The 22,383-nt window shown below is 35.7% G+C and overlaps 1 protein-coding gene across 3 annotated transcripts in view; it reads right to left on the bottom strand.

Moving 5' to 3' along the window:
• DNAH3 (dynein axonemal heavy chain 3) overlaps positions 1-22,383 on the bottom strand; it is a 196,481-nt gene that overhangs the window by 74,708 nt on the left and 99,390 nt on the right. For all 3 annotated transcript variants that reach the window (XM_031942286.1, XM_031942295.1, XM_031942288.1), the window contains 10 exons: positions 16,657-16,836; positions 16,001-16,137; positions 14,896-15,097; positions 11,454-11,546; positions 9,943-10,053; positions 8,989-9,103; positions 5,700-5,898; positions 3,712-3,820; positions 3,157-3,270; positions 2,343-2,519 (listed from right to left, as the gene is read on the bottom strand). In XM_031942286.1, the coding sequence (XP_031798146.1) occupies positions 2,343-2,519; positions 3,157-3,270; positions 3,712-3,820; positions 5,700-5,898; positions 8,989-9,103; positions 9,943-10,053; positions 11,454-11,546; positions 14,896-15,097; positions 16,001-16,137; positions 16,657-16,836 (1,437 nt within the window). The remainder of the gene's footprint in view (positions 1-2,342; positions 2,520-3,156; positions 3,271-3,711; positions 3,821-5,699; positions 5,899-8,988; positions 9,104-9,942; positions 10,054-11,453; positions 11,547-14,895; positions 15,098-16,000; positions 16,138-16,656; positions 16,837-22,383) is intronic.

Genomic DNA, 22,383 nt, shown 5'->3' with positions numbered 1-22,383 from the left:
AATACATGTGCAATCATGCAAAATATATTTCCAGAATAGTCATAGACATAGTTGTCTAAATCATAAAATGGTTTATATAAATTTTTTACATTTTTAAAGTATTATATAAAAGTGAACTATCATTACTATTCAGCCACCTACCATTTCATTAATTAAAAAAGGGTTTGTTTTTTTTATGGTGGCAAAGAATTGGAAATTGAGGAGGTATATATTAATTGGGGAATGGATCAACAAGTTATAATTTATGAATATGATGGAATATTTTTGTGCTGAAAGAGAAAATGAAGGAGATGGTTTAAGAGAAACCTTGGAAGAGTTGTATTAACTGATGAAAAGTGATGGGCAGAACCAGATGGAAAAATTATATGACACAATAGACAATGACCAACCATGACTCCAGAGGACTCACAATCCATCATATCCATCTCCTAACAGAGAGGTAGTAACTCAGATTGGAACATATTTGAGAAAGGAGGGGAACTTGGCCAATGAAAGAATTTGTTTTTATTAAGTACACATGTTTATAACAGGGTGTGTGTGTGTGTGTGTGTGTGTGTGTGTGTGTGTTAAGGAATTAGGGAGAGTTAGAAAAGAATGAGAACTTGAAAATAAAATTAAATTGAAAAATAAAATTAAATAAAAAAAGATAATAATCAGAGAGACTACCAAACTGCAGCAGTCCACTTTGATCTAGCAATACCACTACTAGGTCTATATTCCAAAGAGAGCATAAAAAAGGAAAAAAGGGATTCACATGTATGAAATATTTATAGCAGCTATTTTCACAGTGGCAAATTGAAGGGATGCCCATCAATTGGGGAATGACTGTTCAAATTATGGTACATGAGTGTAATGGAATATTATTGTGCTATAAGAAATAATGAACAGGCAGATTTCAGAAAAAAAAAAAACAAACAAACTAGAAAGACAAACAAATTGATGCAAAGTGAAATGAGCGCAACTAAGAAAACATTGTACATAGCAACATTATATGATGATCAACTATGAATGAATGACTCAGTTCCTCTCAGCAACAAGATTATCCAAGACAAATGCAAAACTCAAAAAGGAAAATGTTATGCACATCCAGATAAAGAACTAATGGACTCTGAATGCAGATAGAAGCATATTTTTCTCACTTATTTTTTTCATGTTTTTTTTTCTTTTGATATGCTTTTTCATAGCTGTGACTAATATGTAAATATGTTTTATTTGATAGCATATGTATAATCAATATCAAATTGCCTACCACTTTCAGAAAGAGAGGAGGGTAAGGAGGGAGGAACTCAAAAATCTTTTTAAAATGAATGCTAAAAGTTGTCAACATGTAACTGGGGGAAACAATAAAATACTATTAAAACTAAAAGAAAAGAATTTTCACAGAGTAGAAATAAATGGCTGAACTAATACAGAGTTTATTATGCTCCACTGAACTTAGAACAGCAGGGAATAGCAATTTATAATCTCAAATAAAACAATGGTTAAAAAAATTAGTTTTAAAATAAAAATAAATAAGGTAAGTACATTGTGCTTAAAGGAACCATAGGTAAGGAAGTAATATCAATATTTCACATATCTGATATATGACATTATCTAAGCACTTAAAAAATAAGGTAAATATATTAAAGGTTGAAGTAAAAAGCAAAACATGTGGGAAGAATTTTAGGAAAATTAGAAATGGTAGATCTCTGGGAAATTTACAAAATTTATAATTCAAAAATACAAAGAAGTATATACTTTTCTCAGCTGTGTGTAACATTTTTTACAAAATTCTGCCATATGTTAGAACACAAAAATTATAGAAAAATACAGAAAAGCAGAAAAATAAAGATATTCTTTAATGACAGCTCAATAAAAACCCATTGCATAAAAGATTCAAATGTACATGGAAATCTATAATATATCTTAAAGAATTGTTGGATCAAAAAACAAATATGAATCTAATATTTTATAATTGTACTGCATTTTAAACTTCTCAAAATACTTTCCTTTGGTTTTCAAAAGATATCTCTGGGAGGGAAAGGGGGTGTAGGACATTTGTCCTTATTGCAATTTTATAGATGAAGAGACCTTTCACCCAGCTAATTATGGGAAAACTGGCATAAAAATTTTGGTTTTCTGTCTCTTAAGCCCAGGTTCTGTTATACTACATGGCCTTAGAGAGATACTCAGGGAAATGTTACAGTAAGCAGCAAAAAACAAAACAAAACAATGAACAGTGACAAAGAAAGCACTTATACCTATTATCAAATATTCTAGACTCCACTTCTAATAATGTCACCTGATCCTATGAATGATAGTTGTCTCTGGGATGCCCCAATTCCGTAACACCAAGCATTTACCTTGAGATTATCAGGAAGCTCTGCCCGACCTGCATAGCCAGGATTCATGGTAATGAAGACAGCACAGGTAGGATTCAAAGAGAGCTCAGTGCCCTCAAATATGAAAGTCTTGAGCTTTCGGATGATAGCCTGTTGAATGCTGAGGATCTGCTGGGCCACCACAGATAGTACCTCAACCTAGGGTGAGAAGAATGTCTACTTGCTATAGAACCTCTCACTCCCATCTCAATACAACAAAGCATTTTCCAGGAAAGAATATTTAACTACCTAAAGCACGTTAATCACTTAAGAAATATTGTTCACTGAGAAATGGATTTTAAGATTACTAAGGAACGCCAAAATTAAGCTGTAAAATTCTCAGTGAAAAACTAGAAGGGAGACTTGGGCTATTAGCAGAGACTAAAAGAATAGATGAGTATGTGATAGATAGTAGGATCTAAAACTAGAAAATGCCTTAGAGATTCAACTACTTAAGAACCAGAGAGAAGTGACTTACCCAAGTACATATATAAGTGTGTGTGCTTATATTTTTGTACATATTACTGTTTGTATCTGTACGTGTACTTTGAATACATGTGTGAATGCATTTATGAGATGGGGAGAGAGAAAATATAATGAGAGTTGTAAATGGTTTCCTCAGTAGTTATATTTCAAAATTAAATCAAATCAATAAATATTTATCAGGTACTTACTATGTCCTGGGTGCTACGAAAGATAGGTTAACAATATAAGGCCTTCTCAAGTAATAGAATTCAGATTCTCCAATTCCTCCTTCCCTTTTTTTCTTGCACTCCCATGTTTTGCCATTAATTACCTCAATCCTGTTGAATTCATCAAAGCAGGCCCATGCTCCAGCTTGGGCCAAACCCTTGAAGAACTTTCCCATGGCTTTGTAATCCAGACCATCAGAGCAATTGAAGACCACACACTAAAGAGAGGGAAGAAAGTACCACAAATGTCACTGCTTTCCAATCCAATTTGGCTCTCCATTCTTCCCCAAGAATGCTAGAATATTACATTTAGAATGCTCATATGATTTAAATTTAGATCTAGAATTGATCTCAGTGGTCATTTGGGCCAACCCTTCACTTTAAATATGAAGAAATGGAAATCCAGAAAGTTCAAATGATTGTATGCTAATGTTAAGCATCAGAAAATTTGAACCCAGGGCTTTGACTTCTGTATCAGTGTACTCTTTCCCCTATAGCATGATGCTTCCTAGTTCAATCTTCTATTCAATGTGTAGTTTCCAACCCCTCTCCCTCTTTACAATCCTGTTATAATCTTGAGTTTCAAGGTCTGTCTTCTATAAAGAACTCTTCAAAGGGACAGGAAGGAACCAAGAGGGTCAGGGTAATATTTTCATTACCTGCTTAGCCAAGGCCTTGGCTAGATCTTTTGTAGTTTCTGTTTTGCCTGTTCCAGCAGGACCCTCTGGGGCACCCCCAAGATTCAGTTTCAAAGCTCCCATTAAAGTCCTAAAGAGAACAAGACTCTAGGTCATTCATGGAGTCCTAGAGTTTATAAGGCAGGGAGAGTTTCCAGTAAAGCTGTTATCCATTGAAAAGACCTCCAATCTACATAATGATTTTCTCCAGAGATATTAGAAGCCAAAGACTAGATCAAAGAGCTAGTATAGGCTGGGAATCAATAGAATTCTCTAGTTTTTTATCAAAATCCAAAGATGTCATTACTGCCCCAGTCCCATTTCTTGTTCAAATTTGGATACAACCCTCTTCCAACTGATTACAAATTCCTAGGAGAATAGTTATGGAGCTGAGTTATCCCTGTTCAAAACTGAAGACCATCTAACTAGCCACTTATAGGCTAATAATAATGAATAATGATAATAACAGCTAACAATTATATAGTCTTTAAGGATTACAAAGCACTATATGTAGATTAACTCATTTTATCTTTATAACAACCTTATGAAATAGATGTTATTATTATCTCTATTTTACAAATTAGAAAGTGAGCCAAAAAGAGATTAACTAGCCGAGTCATAGAGCCAGTAAGTGTGTGAGATAAAATTTGAACTTGGGTCTTCCTGATCTCAAATTTCTCAAAACAAAAGTAATCATAGTATTCTCCTTGGTCCTAACCTCAGCTTTCTTATGCTCTTGAAAAAATAGGGAGTAATTTTCAGCATCATACCTATCTATTTTGCACAGATGTAGAATTACAATTGATTAATATACCTAGTGCTGTATTTTGCTGCCAATGGTGCCTTTTCTCAAAGAGTATCAGCTTAAACTTAACAGTAGATACAAAGCAGGACACCAAAAGGTGTTGTTGCATCAGCTTCCTGAAATGGTTTTGGATCAGAAAAGGTTTTAGAACAGTAGATTGGGAAGGGTGGGCAGAATGTCAAATGGCAAGCCTCTGAACAGTATCTACTGGAATTCAATTTGGTCCTCCCTCTCATGTTGGAAGAGAGAGGAAAGGTATTGAGAAGCATGGGGGCTGGACAAGGAGGAATGATAGCTCTACTATGTCTGTCCTAGGATGGACAAGATCTTGAATATTTTATTCCATTTTGGATGCTTTATTGTAGGGAGGATGTTATAGGCCAAAAGGCATTCAGAAAAGAGTTTGTCCTAAATGATTAGGCATTGAAATTATGCTCAATGAAGCTCAGTGGAAGGGATTGGGAGCAATTATCCTGAAGAAAAGAAAAGTTAAGAAAGGCACTATAGCTGCCTTCTAGTTATTTGAAAGCTGGAAGAGGAAATACTCGTTTTTCTTGGGCTCAGAGGACCTGACTAAAAACAATAAGTAAAAGTCACAGAGAGAAAGATTTAAGCTTTATATAAGGAAAAACAAACAAACAAACAAAAAGCTTAATAATCAAAATAATCTAAAATTAAAATGAATTGACTTTGGAGAAAGCATGTTCTCCCTCACTAGATGTCTATAAATCTAAAACTGCTTCCAAATGAAATTCTGTGAAAGAGGAAGATACATAGAATTACAGAATCTCAGAACTGGGAGGGATTTTTCATTGGCATTTCTGGTCCACTGCTGTCAAACTCAAAATAGAAATGAGATTGATAAACCATATAGAAGGATTCCTACAGGCCATGTATTGATTTAGAAAACTACATATTAACATTATCAACATTCTATTGTATTTTTGTTTGTTTTGTTAAATGTTCCCCAATATGTTTTAATCTGACTCAGGGAGTGTTGTGGGGCAAATACTTCTAGTTTGTTATAACTCAAATTACATTCAAATTTTTCTCTAGAAGAGTCTTGACCAGGAGTAATGTGCAGCAGAGGAAGAGGCAGCAAATGAGAGATATTTGACCTCATTTTGAAAGGTGAAACCATGCCATAGGAATTATCAAAATTTACCTGTAACATCTGTCAGTGAGAGGGGTAATCACCAGCCGTGGGGAGTTTCCCAAGTACTCGTAGCCATACAAAGCTTCTGTAGTGATCATTCTTACAATCACATCGCTGACTTCCCAATAATAGCGAAGCTGGGAGATCCATTGGAAGTCATTCAGATCTCCAACTTTGTCAGAGGCTAATTTGGCAACCACATCACGAGCTGTCCAGATATATAGATACACACATAAGAATGAACAGTTTTTCTCTATCTCTCTGTGGCTCTCTTTCTTCCCTTATTAAAAACTCAGAATAAATATCATCTATTTGTAATTCATAGATACTCAGGCATAAAGGAAACCAAGGTCAATTAGATCACCTTCTGCCTTCAAATAGGTTTTAATTAAATCATGCCTAAAAAATTGACTTGTCCTTTAATAAATGAAAATCATCTTTCACCTTCCACCAACCTCTAATTTTTACACCAAGAGGAGTTTTCCTCAACTACTATCTTTTTCCAAATCCCAGGATAGAAAGTCAACCTTTCTACAGGATATTATACATGCATCTTATTAAATGGCTGTAGTGTGGTGAGCAGGGATATTCAGGCACTACCATTGGTCCCTCCCCAGTTTCTTGAATACAAACCAATTTGGAAAGTATCAAAGGAACTGTAATTTTTTTTTTAATCATTTTCTTAGCTACAAATCCCCAGCTAAACAGAGAGCATCTGGTCAAATACCTCACTGTATTTCTTCTCTCAGAATATCCTCCCCTCAGCCAACTCTTTAATGAAAACTATCTTTCTGAAATGTATACCTAGACTAGCAAAGACAGATGGCTAACGATGTTTATAAAGACAAAGAAAACATTTAAAATGTAGAAATCCTCTGAGATTATCTCCAATTTATCCTGTATATGTCTTGCATATATGTAGCTGTTTGCATGTTATCCTCATTAGATTGTGAGTTACTTGAGGGCAGGTACTATTTTTTCATTTTACTTATTTATTAATTTTTCATTTCATATTTATTCATTATTTTTCATTTCATTTTAATTTATCAGTGCTTAGCACAGTGACTAACACAAAGCAGATGCTTTTTGACTGTTCTTGAAGAAAGATAAATAAACTTCCCCTGTATACATAGGAAAAGGCCTAGGCTCCCATAAAGATGCTCAAGGGGAATTTGGGGTCTGTGGTTTTGTGTGTTTGTTATAGGAAAGAGGGTGATCTAGCAACATAGCTTTTATCCTCACAAACATCAGGTCCATCACCTAAGAAGCTTGACTTCTAAAGACCATGCTTCTTTCTTTATGTTGTTTCCCTTTCCTTAAACTTTTGTTCTTTCAGCTCTAAGTTACTTTTTATGGGTTCCCTTTCTCCAGCTTCATGGTGTCTTCTACTCACCCCCAATCTGAGATGTCTCCTGGACTTATTGAACTGACTTTTTAAAAGTTCACCCTGAAGTACAGTCTGTTATTCTTCATCATTACTGCTTCCTTTCTGATTCATTCAAAAGACTAATCTGTACCTCATAAATAAATCTAATGATTTGCAGCTTTTAAAGCTAGTGAAATAGGTTGGGAGGTGACCAGATCCTATGTTTTCAAGGTCTACTCCCTTACATATGTAAGAGAGACTTTACAGAGCCCAGTAGGGAATCAGGCCACAAAAACATTGTGATTAAAATTTGTCACTAAGCTTTCAACACCTTTCCCCCCTTCTTCCAATCTTCCTTTTTTTGTTGTTGTTTTCTCCATAGAAAATCATTAAACCTATCTCCCTTACGATCCCATGACACTGGGACAACCTCTAAGACTCTCAGTCAATGAATAAATTTGAAGACATTCATCATAATGGAGACTTAGGCACAGAGTTCACTCTTATTTTTTAATCTGGGAACCCTAAAAATCCTATTTATTCTTTCCCTTCACAGGTAGTAATGGTTGTTTCTGAGAGGCAGGAAAGAGTTACATGACCTTTGGTCATTAATCTTCTCTAGGATGCTCATAGAGTGATATGGGATGTCTGTAGTGGTGCCAAAAATTCAAATTCTTTGGCTTATAAGGAAGATTTTGCAAAAGAACTGTCAAGCCTTTACTATATGCCTTGGATCAGGACAAGTTTCAAAGCTGACTCTGGGGCCATATTTGTCTATAATCATTTTGAGGGTCATCATTAAAGAGGTACAGGAAGGCTAATTCCTTTGGATGGATCCAACTCACCCTTTCTCCCTCAAATCATTAACATTTTATACAGGTGAAAGGAGATTTACATGAACACCAAGGATAACCTTTGGAGGGGAAGGAAGATATTGTAAAGGGAAAAATAAAATCTGAAGGAAGTATATGTAAGAGGGAAGGAAGTAGTTGTTTCAAAATCAGAGATGATTAAGTGTGAGGGAACAATTTATATTGATTGTATGTGAACACAGAAAAATTTCTCCTAAAGTACACAACTAACTATGTTACTCTCCTAGTCAATAAACTACATTGGCTCCCAATGGTCCTCCAGGATCAAATATAAAATTTTCTTGTTTGTTTTTTAAAACTCTTCATGATCTAGCTCCTTCCTACCTTTCTGGTCATCTTACCTGTCTATATACTCTAGAGATTCAGTGATAATTCTCTTTTTACTCTCCTTCAAACACAAAATTCCATCTCCATAGCCCATCCTTTGCCTTGACCATCCCACATTACTAAAATACTCTCCCTCTTCACCTCTGCCTCTTGGCTTTCCTGTTTTCAAGACTCAGCTGAATTCCTACCTTCTGCAGTTGTTCTTTCCTAGTCACCTGCTTCATATCTTCCATTTATGCAATATGTATCTTATATATACATAATTATTTGTATGTCATCTTCCCCAATAGAATGTGAGTTTCATGAAAGTATGAACTATTTTAAAAAAAAATTTTTTTTGCCTTTTTTTTGTATTCCCAGCACTGAGCACAATGTCTGGTACATAGTGCTTAATAAATGCTTTTGCCTATTGTCTTCCTTCCTGAATTGTCCTTGAAAAGCAGGATCAGAGAGCTTACTCTTAGGAACAATTCAGGTTCTAATAATGCCATGGGCAGAACCCTTTGGGGTAGAGGAAGGAACTGGTAGAAAGGGTAGAGACATAACCACAAAACAAATACACACGGATAACAGATTGTTGTTTTCATTTCATTTGGTAGATGCCTTCCTTCTCTCTGGAGGAGAAACTCCTCAGGCTGCTGGCCTTCTTTTGGCTCATGGGATTTCAGATCTGTGGACTGCAGGAATCTCTCCTGTTGAGATGGCCAGGCAGGTGAGAAAACTCCATGCTTACCATGGACATCAATGACTGTGAGGGCTCCCAGGGTCAGCCGAGCTCCACCACTTAATTTACCCCGAACCAGATCAACAATCTCTGCAATTTGAAGGTTACTTTTTTCCAGAAATTCCTGTGAGAAGCACATATGAAATGAGCTATTTATTGTTTCTTGTATTTTCCTGGCTTCTTTCTCTCAGCCTCAAAAAGCCCAAATTATGAGAAAAAGATATTGGAGTGCTTTGCCCTTCCCTTCTCCAGCTCATTTTACTGATGAGGAAACTGAAACACAGAGTAAGGGACTTGGCCAGAGTCACATAAATAGTAGATGTCTGAAGCTGGATTTGAACTCATGAAGATGAATCATCCTGATTCCAAGCTTCATTGTTCTGTCCATTGTATCACCTAGCCCCAACATTGAACTAGAAGGTTACTAAAGTCCCTTTCAATTTTTAACACTCTATGTTCTAGGATCAATTGTTTTGAACTTGAACCTTCACTGAAATAATCCTTGCATGCTAAGTCAGCCAGATCAAGAGTAGATATGAGACAAAGAGAAAAGACAAAATTTTAGGAGTCAGCTCTAGAGCCTATTAGCAAGAACAACTTCCCTGTGGCTTTAGTCAGCTGGACAAATGAATGTGGTACTCATACTCATCCGAGGCTGAAGAGAATATTGGGTAGGGGAAGTAAAACGAATTAGAGAAGCTCCCTTCTCCTTCCCATTACTCCATGAAGAGCTGTCCTGGTTACAAATGAGTTTGATTGCTGACACTGGCATTAGGGAATTGGAAGAAGGATTGGGGTATGTAAGATGGGAGAAGAGGAACATCAGTCTGAGTTTTTCAGAGCTACTTTTTAGGGAAATAGAGAAGATTGCAAGAAAACAGGTCTCTGGGAATTCTGCTTAGATTGTCCTACAAGGACCAAAGTGAATCTTGGAAGGGCAGAAGTGATTTGTGCTGAGCTCACCAGTAAAGTATTGCTTACGATAGCCTCAGACACCTCCTTTGTCCAGTAAACAGATGAAACACAAATTACAACTTGTCCAGGCCACTCCAGAACCCACTGCTTTCGAGGAACCTATTAAAAATGACAGAGATCACATAAGTTTAGAACGGGAGGGGAATTTTTTTTCCCCCGAGGAAATTGGGTTTCAGTGACTTGCCCAGAGTCACACAGCCAGGAAATGTTAAGTGTCTGAGACCAGATCTGAACTCAGGTCCTCCTGACTTCTGGGCTGGTGCTCTATCCTCTGTGCCACTTAGCTGTTCTATAGAGGGAAATTCTTAAAGGTCACTAAAGCCAACTCCTTCGTTTTACAGATGAGGAAAATGAGACTAGAAGAACTGAAATGTCTTGCCCAAAGTCACACAAAATCAGTGTCAGACAGAGGATTTGAATTCAGGTCTTTCTGGACTCAAAGTCCAGCTCTCTATCACTCTCCTATCAAGCTGCCTCCTCTTTGTGCTTTCTCCAAAACCAAACAAAATAAGCGGAAGAATCAAACATGATAAGATAGGATTGTAAAGATTATTAGAATGTCTTCCATATCTATGAAGAGAGAGTTAATCTTTTTTCCTTTCACACAACACAAGCCACATTAGTCTTATTCCTAGAAAAATATAAAAGGTCCCTAAAAGGGTGTGATCTCTCTGAAGAATGTATATAAGAGGCTGTTTAAAAAAAAAAAAAAAAACTTTCCTCCCCCTCAAACACTACTGAAATGTCTGAAATTCTACCATTAGTGATTAATTTATTTGGGTTATACATCATGCCCTCTAGTTTCCTTTTTCACAAAGCAAATGCCTGGGAGGGATAACCCATCAACTCCTCACTATCTTAAGGTGGGTAGAGTTTCTCAGATGCTTAGCTGATGGCAAGAAAATACAACTTAATAATCTTAATGTTCTATTTGGATCTAGAACAATGAAAAAATAAGAAATTTCCAAAGTAGAATCCGTATTCATTCCAACCCCTCACTAAAACTTAAGTGGCCTGAGAGACATAACAATCCTAATGATTGTTTTTATGAAAAGCCTGTCAGTTTTGCCTTCCTTAATGCTTATACTAGTAAAGATTTCACTATCAACTTCCCATGGTTCACCTTCCCATGAATCCCAGTCCTCATGGGAAAGGAAAACAAGGCACAGAAAGATTGGATGACCTGTCCTGTGTCCCATGACAAAGCAGGAAAAAATAGAATTAATACCAGAATTAATACTGTGAGCCCTTTCTAATTTTCAGTGATGTGAGATGAAAAGAGCACTGTATTTGGAGTTTAAAGAATGTGGGTTTGAACCCTGGCTCTGCCACCCTGTCTTGGGTGACTTTGGGTTAATTACTTAACTTCTTAACTTGACTTCCCCTTTCTTGGCTGTAAAATGAGGGGGTTGTACTTGATGACCTTTGAAGTTCCTATGGATCCCCCCCCAAAAGCTTAACTCTACCAGCCTGGATACAAATTCTGGAATGGACTCTACCTCAGCATAAGCATCAATTCCTTTCTTAAGCACTTCTCGGATACTGGTAAGCATCATCTGTTCCACTTGAAGAAGCCATTTTTCAACCATGCCCTGTAAGAGAAGAAACAGAAACAGAAATGGGAATTGAGCACAGAGTCAGCAAAGATTCCAGGAAAGACAGTGGAAATGAACCCAACTTCAGAACATCAAATATTAAAATTAAACTGGCTTTTTCCTTCCACGAAACTAAAGCTGCTTATTACTTTCAAATTCTTTTTTTCTTCCTTTTTTTAAACCCTGTAATCCTAAAATGAAAAAATAAGACTGATTCAAGCAACACATATTCATTTTTTGTGACAGATGGATGCTTTTAAGCCTAGATTATTGTTTAGGGGCAGCTAGATAGAACAATGGATAGAGCACCAGGCCTGGAATTCCTGAGTTCAAATCCAGCTTCAGATACTTTACTAGTTATGTGACTCCGGGTAAATAACTTAACCCTGTATGCAGATAAGCTTTTTAATCTGTGAAATGAGCTGGAGAAGGAAATGGCAAACCATTCCAGAATGGTGAAGAAAACCCTTGAAACTACTGAACAAACATTGTCTATTACCTCCAGTATAGATGAGACCTAAATTCCAGAGATGTTTCCATCTCTGGGACGAAAGATATTCAGGTAGTGGAGGGAAGAGAGTGATAGACTAGAATCAGGAAAACCTGACTTTGGACCCTGCCTCAAATATTTTTGCTTCCATGACACTAGGTAAGTTCACTTAGTATCTCAGTCTCAGTTTCCTCATCTGTAAAATGTAGATAATAGCAATTGAAATTGCCTTACAGACTTGTTGTGACCAAAATGAGGTACTAATTGGTATTATTATTATTGGCCAAGACCTATAGAAAATTAGCAGCAGAAAAAATCCTTCCTGTGGTAGTGTGTGTTTAAAAGGAGGGGTGTCTCATCCCACTGGGTTGTCTCTTCTGAGTTACAGGAGATGAATTGATAGACTTGTTTATGTAATAAATGATTATTTATGAATCAGGTATCTGTGTATAGATAGACCATTAAGTCATGGAAGCTAAGATCAGAATTGGTAAAAAGCAATTTTAAAAAAAGGAAAAACATTGAGAAAAAGATATCATATACAATGAAAACAACTTAAACACTAACTATTTAAACAAGTAACTGAAAAAATTTTAATGGACAAAAGAAATGATGTCGGCAACAAATAGAATGTTTAATGTAAATCAGTTGCCACAAATAAGTACACCAAAAGAGCTCAGAAAGCTCCTTAATCAGCAAACATTCTATTAACTTGCCAGATTTAGAGAGGTAGCTGCCAAAAAAAGAGTGAACTAGAATGTAAAGTTATATATAAAATCTTATTTTAAAAAAGTAATAGTGGATGATAACCTTTAGAAACAGAAGAGAATTCAGTTTAAAGAAAGTGTGGCAAGATATCCTAACAAGTCATCTCAAGGGCATTTAAGGGAAAAAATGAAAGGAGGATCACAAACAGGATAAAAATGGAAAATATTTGCAAAATTCATTATGACAAAATATTTTATAATGTTTTCTCCATCAAGGGCAATGGAACCATCATACTTAGATCCTAACTCCACTGTTCTGCTTATAGAGTAGGGGAAAAATGACCCAAAGAGTATAAAGACAAGAAAAGCAGCAGGATTGAACCAAGTAGATATAGAAGAAATTTGTACTACAGGCACTGAGGGGCAATATATAAAGTTTCTGAAAAAGGGTAAGATAATAAGAGGCATGGGGAAAGCTGGATCCTACTGATACCCCCCAAAAATGACAGAGGAAACATCAATGACCACTGACCTACATCCCTACTCTTCTGTCTCTATAAAATCTTTATGTCAGTCATTTCAAAAAGGTGTTTGCAGTAGGAAAAAGACAAAAAAAAGGTGTTTGGAAAAGAAAAAGGTTAGACTCTATTAATACTCAAAAAAAAGGTGATCAAAAAAATCCCAGCATCTATTGACAGATGCTGAGTTTCCCCTTTATAAAAAAATCTTTATAAGAATCATCTGTGAATCAAAGGTATCTTTGATCACTTTATTTATTAGTAGGGGAACAAGAAAACTTTGACAAGTAACATTCACTAGTGCATCATAACTTTACTATTTTACAATAAACTGAAAAACTATTAAAAAATATAACAACCTTTGGGGCGTCTTTGTTAATTTTGTAAAAATTTTTGATAAGACAAATGCCATCTTCCAAATTATCTGGATTATATGGCTTATTTGCATGCAAAAACACTGAACCATTTAAGAAGTCCCAAATCCTTGAATTCCACTTTAGAAAAGTTGATGAAAAAAGAAATGAGAGAAAATAAGGACAAAACCCTATAGCCACCACTTCCTTCCTTTTTTTCCATATAAAACTGGTGTTTCTTGCTTTTGGTGGGTCATTTTTGCCATTTGACTAATACAAAAATATACAATTGTCCCCAGAACCTGGTTTTGTCTACTTTCTACTTTCTTGCCTAGTCTAGTGCCCCAGAGAGGCAAACTAGAGATAAGGAAAGAGAAAACTATCTAAGCTGTTGATGTCCTACTGAAGAACCAAAACTTTGAACCTTGACAATCTAGGATCAATCTGGAATTTGAGTGTCTCCTTGTCTATTTCATCCCCTTTACCTTCCCAGAGCCAGTGCAATAGTCTGTAGAATAGAGAGAGATTGGGGCAGAGAGAGTAGAAGAATTGAGATTATAGGACTGGTTACTTGGTTTTCAAATCACAAAGAGTTTTTAAAGTCCTTTCTCAAATTTGGGATCTGACCTAAAGGGTTTGGGAAAAAAATTATAACAGTCTTATACTCAAGGACCTAAACTTTCCTAGTTCTTTCATGAGTCTGTCCTACCTCCATCCTATATTACAGACAAAAAAATAAAATAAAAATCCTTGGTGATCAGGATTTTCTGTTGCTATCTTCCCCTGCCTCTCTGCTCTCCCTCCTCATCTCTGCCTCCTGGTTTCCCTAGCTTCCTTCAAGTCCCAGCTAAAATCCTATCTTCCAGGGAAGCCTTTCTCAATTCCTTTTAATTTTAGTGTCTTCCCTCTATTATTTCCTATTTATCCTGTATTTAGTCTAGTTGTTTTTATTTTTTTGTTGTCTCCTACATTAAATAGTAAGTTCTTTGAGGGCAGGAACTGTCTTTTGCCTCTTTTTGTATTCCAAGGGCTTAGCAAAATGGCTGATTTAGAGTATATGTTATACAAATGTACAAATAGCACATTTATATAATATACAAATGTAACACAAATAGTACAAAAACACACTTTTTTTTTTTTTGGCTGACTAGTTCCTCATCAATTACTGTTTAATACCTCAACTGTGGCTCTTGACAAAGTTATTATGAAAGTATAACTGTTTATAAGCTCTTTTCCTTCCTCCTAAGGCCTGATGAAAGGAGAATGGGTAAATGTTACCTTGGCTTGAAGTGGGTAGATTTTCCTACTGAAAGGAACCACTTCCTTCTCTGAGCTGATCATGCCCAAAATTTCCAGTTCATCATTAAATTCAAGTCTTGCAATTCCCTCAAAGCACTTCTTTAAATGTGGCTGGACTCGGAGGGGATCCTTTGTTTCTGACAAGATTTCTAGCAGCTCATCATTTGATAGGAAAAAGAACCTGTTGCAAAGAGAAAGATGGAAAATGAAATCTCCTTTCTAGACCAGGAGTTCCACAGGGGTTATCCCCAAACAAGGAGTAGCTTCACAAAGGCATCTTCAGTATTTAGTGTTAAACTGGGTTTCTTCACTTCTTCTCTTTGCCAGTTGTAGATAGGGATTGAATGTGTATGTGGCTAAAATGGCACCCATGAGTAATGTGTTTGGGATGCTTATTGTGGACTGAGAAATGATTGTATGGAAGATGAAAGAGAAAGGGCTCTTCTAAGATACATCTCAGCAAGTTCTTGGACATGCTAATAACTGAAGAAAGTTGAGAAACAATCTAGTTAAATATCCATTTGAACAGAGAGGTGCTTAATCATCTTATAAAACAGTCAAGACTGTCTGATTCATCTTCAAAACTCTGCAAAAGTCTATAATGGAGCCTCAAAGCTGCTCATGGAGAAGAGTTGTCCAATGGCAATGATCACTAAGGGATCAATTTTTCCAATTCCATGTAAAGATGAGGAAAGTTATCATAGTTTTACATCCCCAACTTCTAAATTATGTATTGAATTATTAGGTGTAATGTCATTATAGTAATAATTAGAGAAGAATAGTGGATAGAAAGCCTGATGCAGAATCAGAAAGACCTGAGTTCAAATTCTTACCTTAGATATATGCCTGGGGTATGACCCTGGGAAAGTGCCCTAAGCAAACCCTTAAGACACTAAGTTTCAGAGCACATGGCAACATATTCACAAGTATATGTTATATGAACTACAAGGGGAACTGAGAATGAGTATGAATGTTGCAGTATGAATCCTCTTCTCTTCTGGAAATCATTGTTCAAAGGAATTGATCTCTCTGTTAAGAGAGAATTGGAGCACTGGATTCATATAAGTTGGACAGCATGGTATACCTGGGGAAAAACAGTCTTTTCTTCTCCAAATATTCATTCAGTCCCTTCTGGATGTCTTCCAACAGAATATTGGCTTCTCTGAGTTTTTCTAACATCTGTGGCTGATCTGTTGCTACAAGCACTCTGGCATCTTTCACCTAGAGAGAAGGGTCCAAAAGGGAAGATTGAGAGGGAAAATATATGTATGACCTCCCATACAAACATTAGAATTACTATAACTATTCGCTATCTTTAGTTTCCAAAGCTGGCCAGAAAGTATTGATCTGGATCCTAATGGCTTGTTACCCAGGGAATTTATTCCAATTGTTAAATAGAGGAGGTGAGCAGAATATAACTTCCCAGATAATTTATCTTGAAGCAAACTGGGCAATAAACTGCCTCAGGGCTAATGTCATACCAAATGCACATCCAACTTAAGAAAGTCTAATTTTTAAGAATATCTGTACTTGATAAAAACATTGATTGAGTGCAGTGAATGTAGGGAAGAAAAGTTATTCACATTGCAAAAGGGTTTATCACATAATTTTTGCCCAAATTTTTCTTTTGCAAACTTCTCTAATACTTGTATAAAACTGGATTTATAGAAAGTCAATCAACCAACAATTTTTCATGGACAAATTGTTTTTAACAAACATGATGAGGGGACAAGGGCTTACCGCTTGGCTCATAATGCCCTTCCAATAACTATCGACAATTCCAAATTTCTTTCCCTCTTCTGGCATTTGTGCTATGATGTCTTCAGAACTGAAGATAGGCTCTAGGTACAACCATGTGACCTGGCATTTCAACCAGGCCTCTAAAATATTCTGCATTTGGACCAGCTTCTCTTCCCATTTCTGTAAATACAACAATAGTCATTCTGAGTCATGGACCCAGGCTCAGATCAAACAAGTGTCCAGCAATTAATTACCATATCCAGATATGATACTATACCAGGAGACATATTAAAACACACACACACACACAGAGTAAGCATTCAGAAACATGAATTTCTTTCTTTCTTTTTTTTTTTTTTTTTTTGGTGAAGCAGCTGGGGTTAAGTGACTTGCCTAAGATCATACAACCAATAAGTGCCTTAGGTCAGATTTGAATTCAGGTTCTCCTGACTCCAAGGCCAGTGATCTATCTGCTGCACCATCTAGTAAGTAGTTCCATGAATTGCCTATCTTTTTAGGAATTTCATGAAACTGGAAGGGACTTCAGAGATTATCTGGTCCTACCCTTTCATTTTATGGATCAAATCTTTTTAAAATGTGGGGTCACTATCCTATTATGGGATTGCATAACTGAATGTGGGGGTGGTGAAATGATGATTATTAGTACATGTTTGAGTTCTGTACCTATATACCCAGAGTTGTGTAAAAATTTCTCAGGCAAAAAGGGGTGGCTAGTGGAAATAAGTTTTTAAAATGATATTATAGATGATAATTAACAGTTTGCATTTCTAACACTTAGAGATTTGTAAAGTACTTTTTTCCTAATCACAAGCAAGTTTCTAGGTATTATTAACTACATTTCACAGAAAAGGAAACAAATTCAGTGACTTCCCTAAAGTTACATAACAAGCAAAAGAAAGAACCAGGATGTGAATGTAAGTTTCTCCTAACTTCAGATCTTCACTCCTTCTACTACATTATAGTGCCTCTCAGATGAGGGAGCTGAAGTAATTCACTATAAGCAATTCATCTAAGACCACATAGGCATTAAATGACAGAACTTAGATTTGAACCCAGATTAACTTCTCCTGACTTTGGAAGTTCAAGCTCATTAAAATTTTAATTTGCCTTGAAATGCTTATTATATAATCCTCTATCAAGGCTTAGATTTTGTACTAGACTTTTTAAGGGGTCTTTGCCCTTCCCCATTCTAAATTTTGAAGGATATATTTTAGTAAAATAGAATAATTTTAGAACAGATCATGGAGATCTTGCAACTTGGATGAGCTTTCCAAGAACACACTTGTACTGATAATATGAACTTGTGGGGGGGGAAAAAACATGGCACAAATAGATAGAAGGCAGGTTTTAGGGTTGAGGAGACTTGGGGTTGTGTTGTTCTTCTGCATGGGTCTATTCAGGTCACAACTTTTTAGTGCCCCCAGGAAAATGCCTGTAAGATTGTTAAATTACAGAAGTATTTTAGAGATTTAACTGTAAAGAGGTTTTTCATACTAGGAGTCCCCTAGACAGATAGGTTTGCTCTGAACCAATAGTAACAACAATATTTCATCTAAATCCAGCAATCTTTCCACAACATCCCTCTTTCCATTACTTCAATAGGACTGTGCTACTATGGTATAAGATTTATCGTCTGGTCTCCAATTCTGCCATAGCATATCAAATTATATTTACTCAGTATTCCCTGTGGAAATAAATTGCCTTGATTAAAATGTCTGTGTAGGTGTGGTTTTAATGCTATTTCTGGTATTTTTTGTGGGAACATAAACATACAAAAAAATCAAATGGAACAGAAAAAACAAGCTTGTCCTGAACAGTGCAATTTGCTTATAAAAAAGAAACAAACAAGGGTCATTACTGTTTCATTCCAACTTATTGCTTATTGAAGTTTGGCAGACACAGGTAGGCAGTCATCCCTCTTTACCCTCCTCCCTCAATCCCTGTCTTCAAAGAGCTTGCAAGTCTAATGGAGGAAACAGCATGCAAACAATGGACAGAAAAATTATCAACCAATTTAGATTTTTTTTTTAATTTATAGAAGCTATTCATATAATTAAGGATAAATATAATAGTGTGGCACAGTTCTTTAAAATGTCAGTGTACTAATACAGGGAATGAGGTAAGGCTGTTTTGGCATCTAAGGCCACCAAAAAAAAGGTTTTTTAAAAATTCTTTCAGGAAAAAGGGAAGAGCAAGGAAGAGATAGGACCTCTGCTCTAGGGTGCATGGAATGATAACTGGCAACAGAGAGAAGGCAGAGTTGCTCATTTCTAATTTTGCTTCTTTTTTGCTACCAACAAGAAAGAGCAATGACTCAACAGGGAGTTGATATTCTAGATAAGAAAGGAGATAGAATGAAATCTACTGGTTGGCATTGATAAATAGCCTAGCCCATATAAGCCACATCCTTGGGCATTGAAAGAACTGACAGATATGACCCACTGAGCCTCTATCAATGATATTATAAAGATCATAGAAAATAGGAAAGAAATCAAGATTGGAAGAGGGCAAATGTCTTGATTCTCAGCAATTCAACTTTAAACTATAGATTTGACTGATGGCAGGAAAAATTTCGAAACAGATCCAGAAAAAGATGATTGACAAATGATTAAAAAAGGAAACAGGGATTACAAAAAGTCAGCACAGCTTCATCAATAATAAGTCATGGCAGACCAATTTTATTTCCTTTTTTTTGCAGGATTAGTAAACTAGGTAATGAAGGATAGATTGTAGATATAGTTTATTCTAGATTTTAGCAAGTCTTTTAAAGTGTCTAATACTATTCTTTTGGAGAAAATGGAAAGATATGAACTGGATGATAATACATTTATATGGATTCAGATCTGTTTGGATGAATGATTCTTTTTTTTTTTTTTTACTTTTTAAAATTTAAAAAAAAGTATAGTATTTTACTTTTCCAAATATATGCAAAGATAATTTTCAACATTTACTTTTGCAAAAACTTGTGTTCCAAATTTTTCTCTTTCTCTCTCCTCTCTTCCCTTCCCAAGACAACAAACAATCCACTACAGGTTAAACATATACAGGATGAATGAATTCTAAGAGTTGTTGTTAAGGGTTTTATATTAATGTGGCAGGAAGTCTCAGTGGAGTATCCTAGAGGTCTGTACTTGGCCCTGTTCTGCTCAATATTTTTGTCAATGGCTCAGATAAAGGCATATAATAGCATGTTCATCATATTTGTAGATGACACTAAGCTGGGAACTTAGACAATGAAGTTAGAATCCAAAAAAATCTTGACAGTCTGAATCCAATGAAATGAAATTTAGTGGGGTTAGATGTAAACTGTCTTGGGCACACAAAATCAACTCTTTAATGTCAAGATAAGAGAGGCAATGGCTAGATAGCAATTGCTTGTGTAAATATCTGGGAGTTTTCATATACTTCAAGATCCATGTGAGTCAGCAGTATGATGTGGCAACCAAAAAATTTTAGGCAGTATTAAAAACAGCATAACTTCCAAGAATAAGGAAGTGAGAGTTCCACTGAGCCCTGCCCTCATAAAACTCCTTCTTTCATATTCACTTCTGGGGACCAGAGCTTTGGAGAACATTGATAATCTGGAAAATGTGCAAAAAAAGGGAAACCCAGAAGTCTAAAGCCTTCAAGTTTATGCTCTATGGTAATTAATTAGATGAACTAAGGATATCTAGCCCAAAGATGAGAAAACTGGGGGTGGGTGAGATGGGAGAGATGATAATAGGGAAATGGGGTGTGACAGATGTCTTCAAATATTTGAAGGATTATCTGGAGGAGGTTATCTGGTTATCTGGAGGAGGAAAGTTTAAACTTGTTTTGTTCTGTTTGGCTCCAGAGACAGAGACATAGACAGAAATGGATTAGAGTTGCTAAGAGAAAAATTTAAATTCAAGGTCAGGAAAATTTTCTTGTAGAGATTTCTTTCTGTATAGGTTGGATTTGAAAAGTCCAGAGGTCTCTTCCAAGTCCCAAATAATATGACTTGTGCATATAGCACTCTGTGCTGAATAGCAATTCATCTATAATTTATATTTAAAAGAGTTTCTCAAAGTCTTGTTAGTTTAAATGACTCTGACACAGTCACCAAACTAGTATGAGTCAAAGGCAGAATTTGAACTTTGAACCTCAAGACTCTAAGACCAAAGGTAGGATCAAATGAAATAATCTGTGTAATTTTGTTGTTCAATAATGTCCAACTCTTCATAATTCCATTTGGGATTTTCTTGCAGATATACTAGAGAGATGTTATTTCATTTTTTAGCTCATTTTACAGATGAGGAAACTGAGGCAAATGGAGTTAAGTGACTTGCCCAGAGTCACACAGCTAGCACGTATTCAAAGCCAAATTTGAACTCAGGAAGAGGAGTCATCCTGACCTGATGCTCTCTCCATTGTGCCACCTAGTTGTGGCACAGTGCAAAATGCTTTGCAAACATTAAGCACTAGGTAAACTAAACTATTGATACTCATTGGGGGAAGTGGGGGGGGGGGGGGGAAGAAGAAGGGAAGTTGTGCAACATTGTGATTTTCATCTTTAAATACAGATCTACAGTTGTTCTACAATTGATGCTAGCCTGGAGACACCAGGCTCTTAATTAAGCTTAACCAGAATTGCAGAGTTAGGTATCAGAGGCAAGACAAAGTCAGGTCTTCTTCATTCTTCACTACTCCATTTATACCATACGACTTCCTATTTATTATTAATTTGAAGTTTCCTCCTACTAAGACAAGAAGAGATATTGATCAGGATGGGATGACCTGCCCATTTCAAAAAAAAAAAGTGTGTATATGTATGTGTGTATGTATGTAGGTATTTACTCCAGAAAGGAGAGAGCTGCTGACCACATGTCAGTCAACTAAATTTTTATTTTTATTTTTACACTAACACCTATTAAACCCCATTCTCTTCTATGTACTTTATGCCCTGGCATTGGGGAAAGAAAAAAGAGAATGGAAATATAGTCTCTAATAGTTTTGGGGAGGTCTTGGACCATCATTACTAGCTTAGTATAATGCCTAGTAGATAATAACTATTAAGTCCTGTCACTGACACGAATTAATTTTTTTATTTCATTTTATTAATTTTTATTATTCGGGGCTCAGGATCATTCTTCCTGGAACTTTTGATGAACTGAAATACTATTTTCATATTAACCTTACCATGATTTCATTTTAATAAAAGATTTTTGACATTCCAGAGATAAAGAACCAAATGAGAGAAAAAAGAAGATAAAGCATCTTTAAAGCTTCCCCAAAAAGATTTTATTATTGGAAAAAAATTTTCCAACTCCCAAGTCTTTGTGACATGTAAATTCTTTTTTTCTTTCAATTAGTCTGTTGTAACGTTTTAAAAATATGTCTGGTGGTGTAGAATTTTGCAAACTCATGTTTAATCTGGAACTTTATTTGGTTTACCTATAAAGTCTTTTTTAATTGGATTTCTTTCCTTAGGGAATGTATGAGATTATGATTCTGTTTAACTATTTTTTCAAATTTTATGATGTTAAAGGAAGCATGGAATTATGAATATTTTTTTTTAATTTTTATAGTCTAAAAAAATTACAAGATTACAACATGTAAAAGAATTATCTCTCTACAACATGTAAAAGAATTATCTCTCTACCATAATTTTGTCTGTAAAAAGAGTCTTTAAAAATCCTAATCTTTATTCAGGTTTAATTTTCTGAAGCCTGAATCTATGCTTAA

This window comes from Sarcophilus harrisii, chromosome 1 (assembly GCF_902635505.1).
Source record: "Sarcophilus harrisii chromosome 1, mSarHar1.11, whole genome shotgun sequence".
In the NCBI taxonomy this organism is placed as follows: domain Eukaryota; kingdom Metazoa; phylum Chordata; class Mammalia; order Dasyuromorphia; family Dasyuridae; genus Sarcophilus; species Sarcophilus harrisii.
Note: the sequence above shows the minus strand (reverse complement) of the source record. Positions and strands in the feature narration are given on the sequence as shown.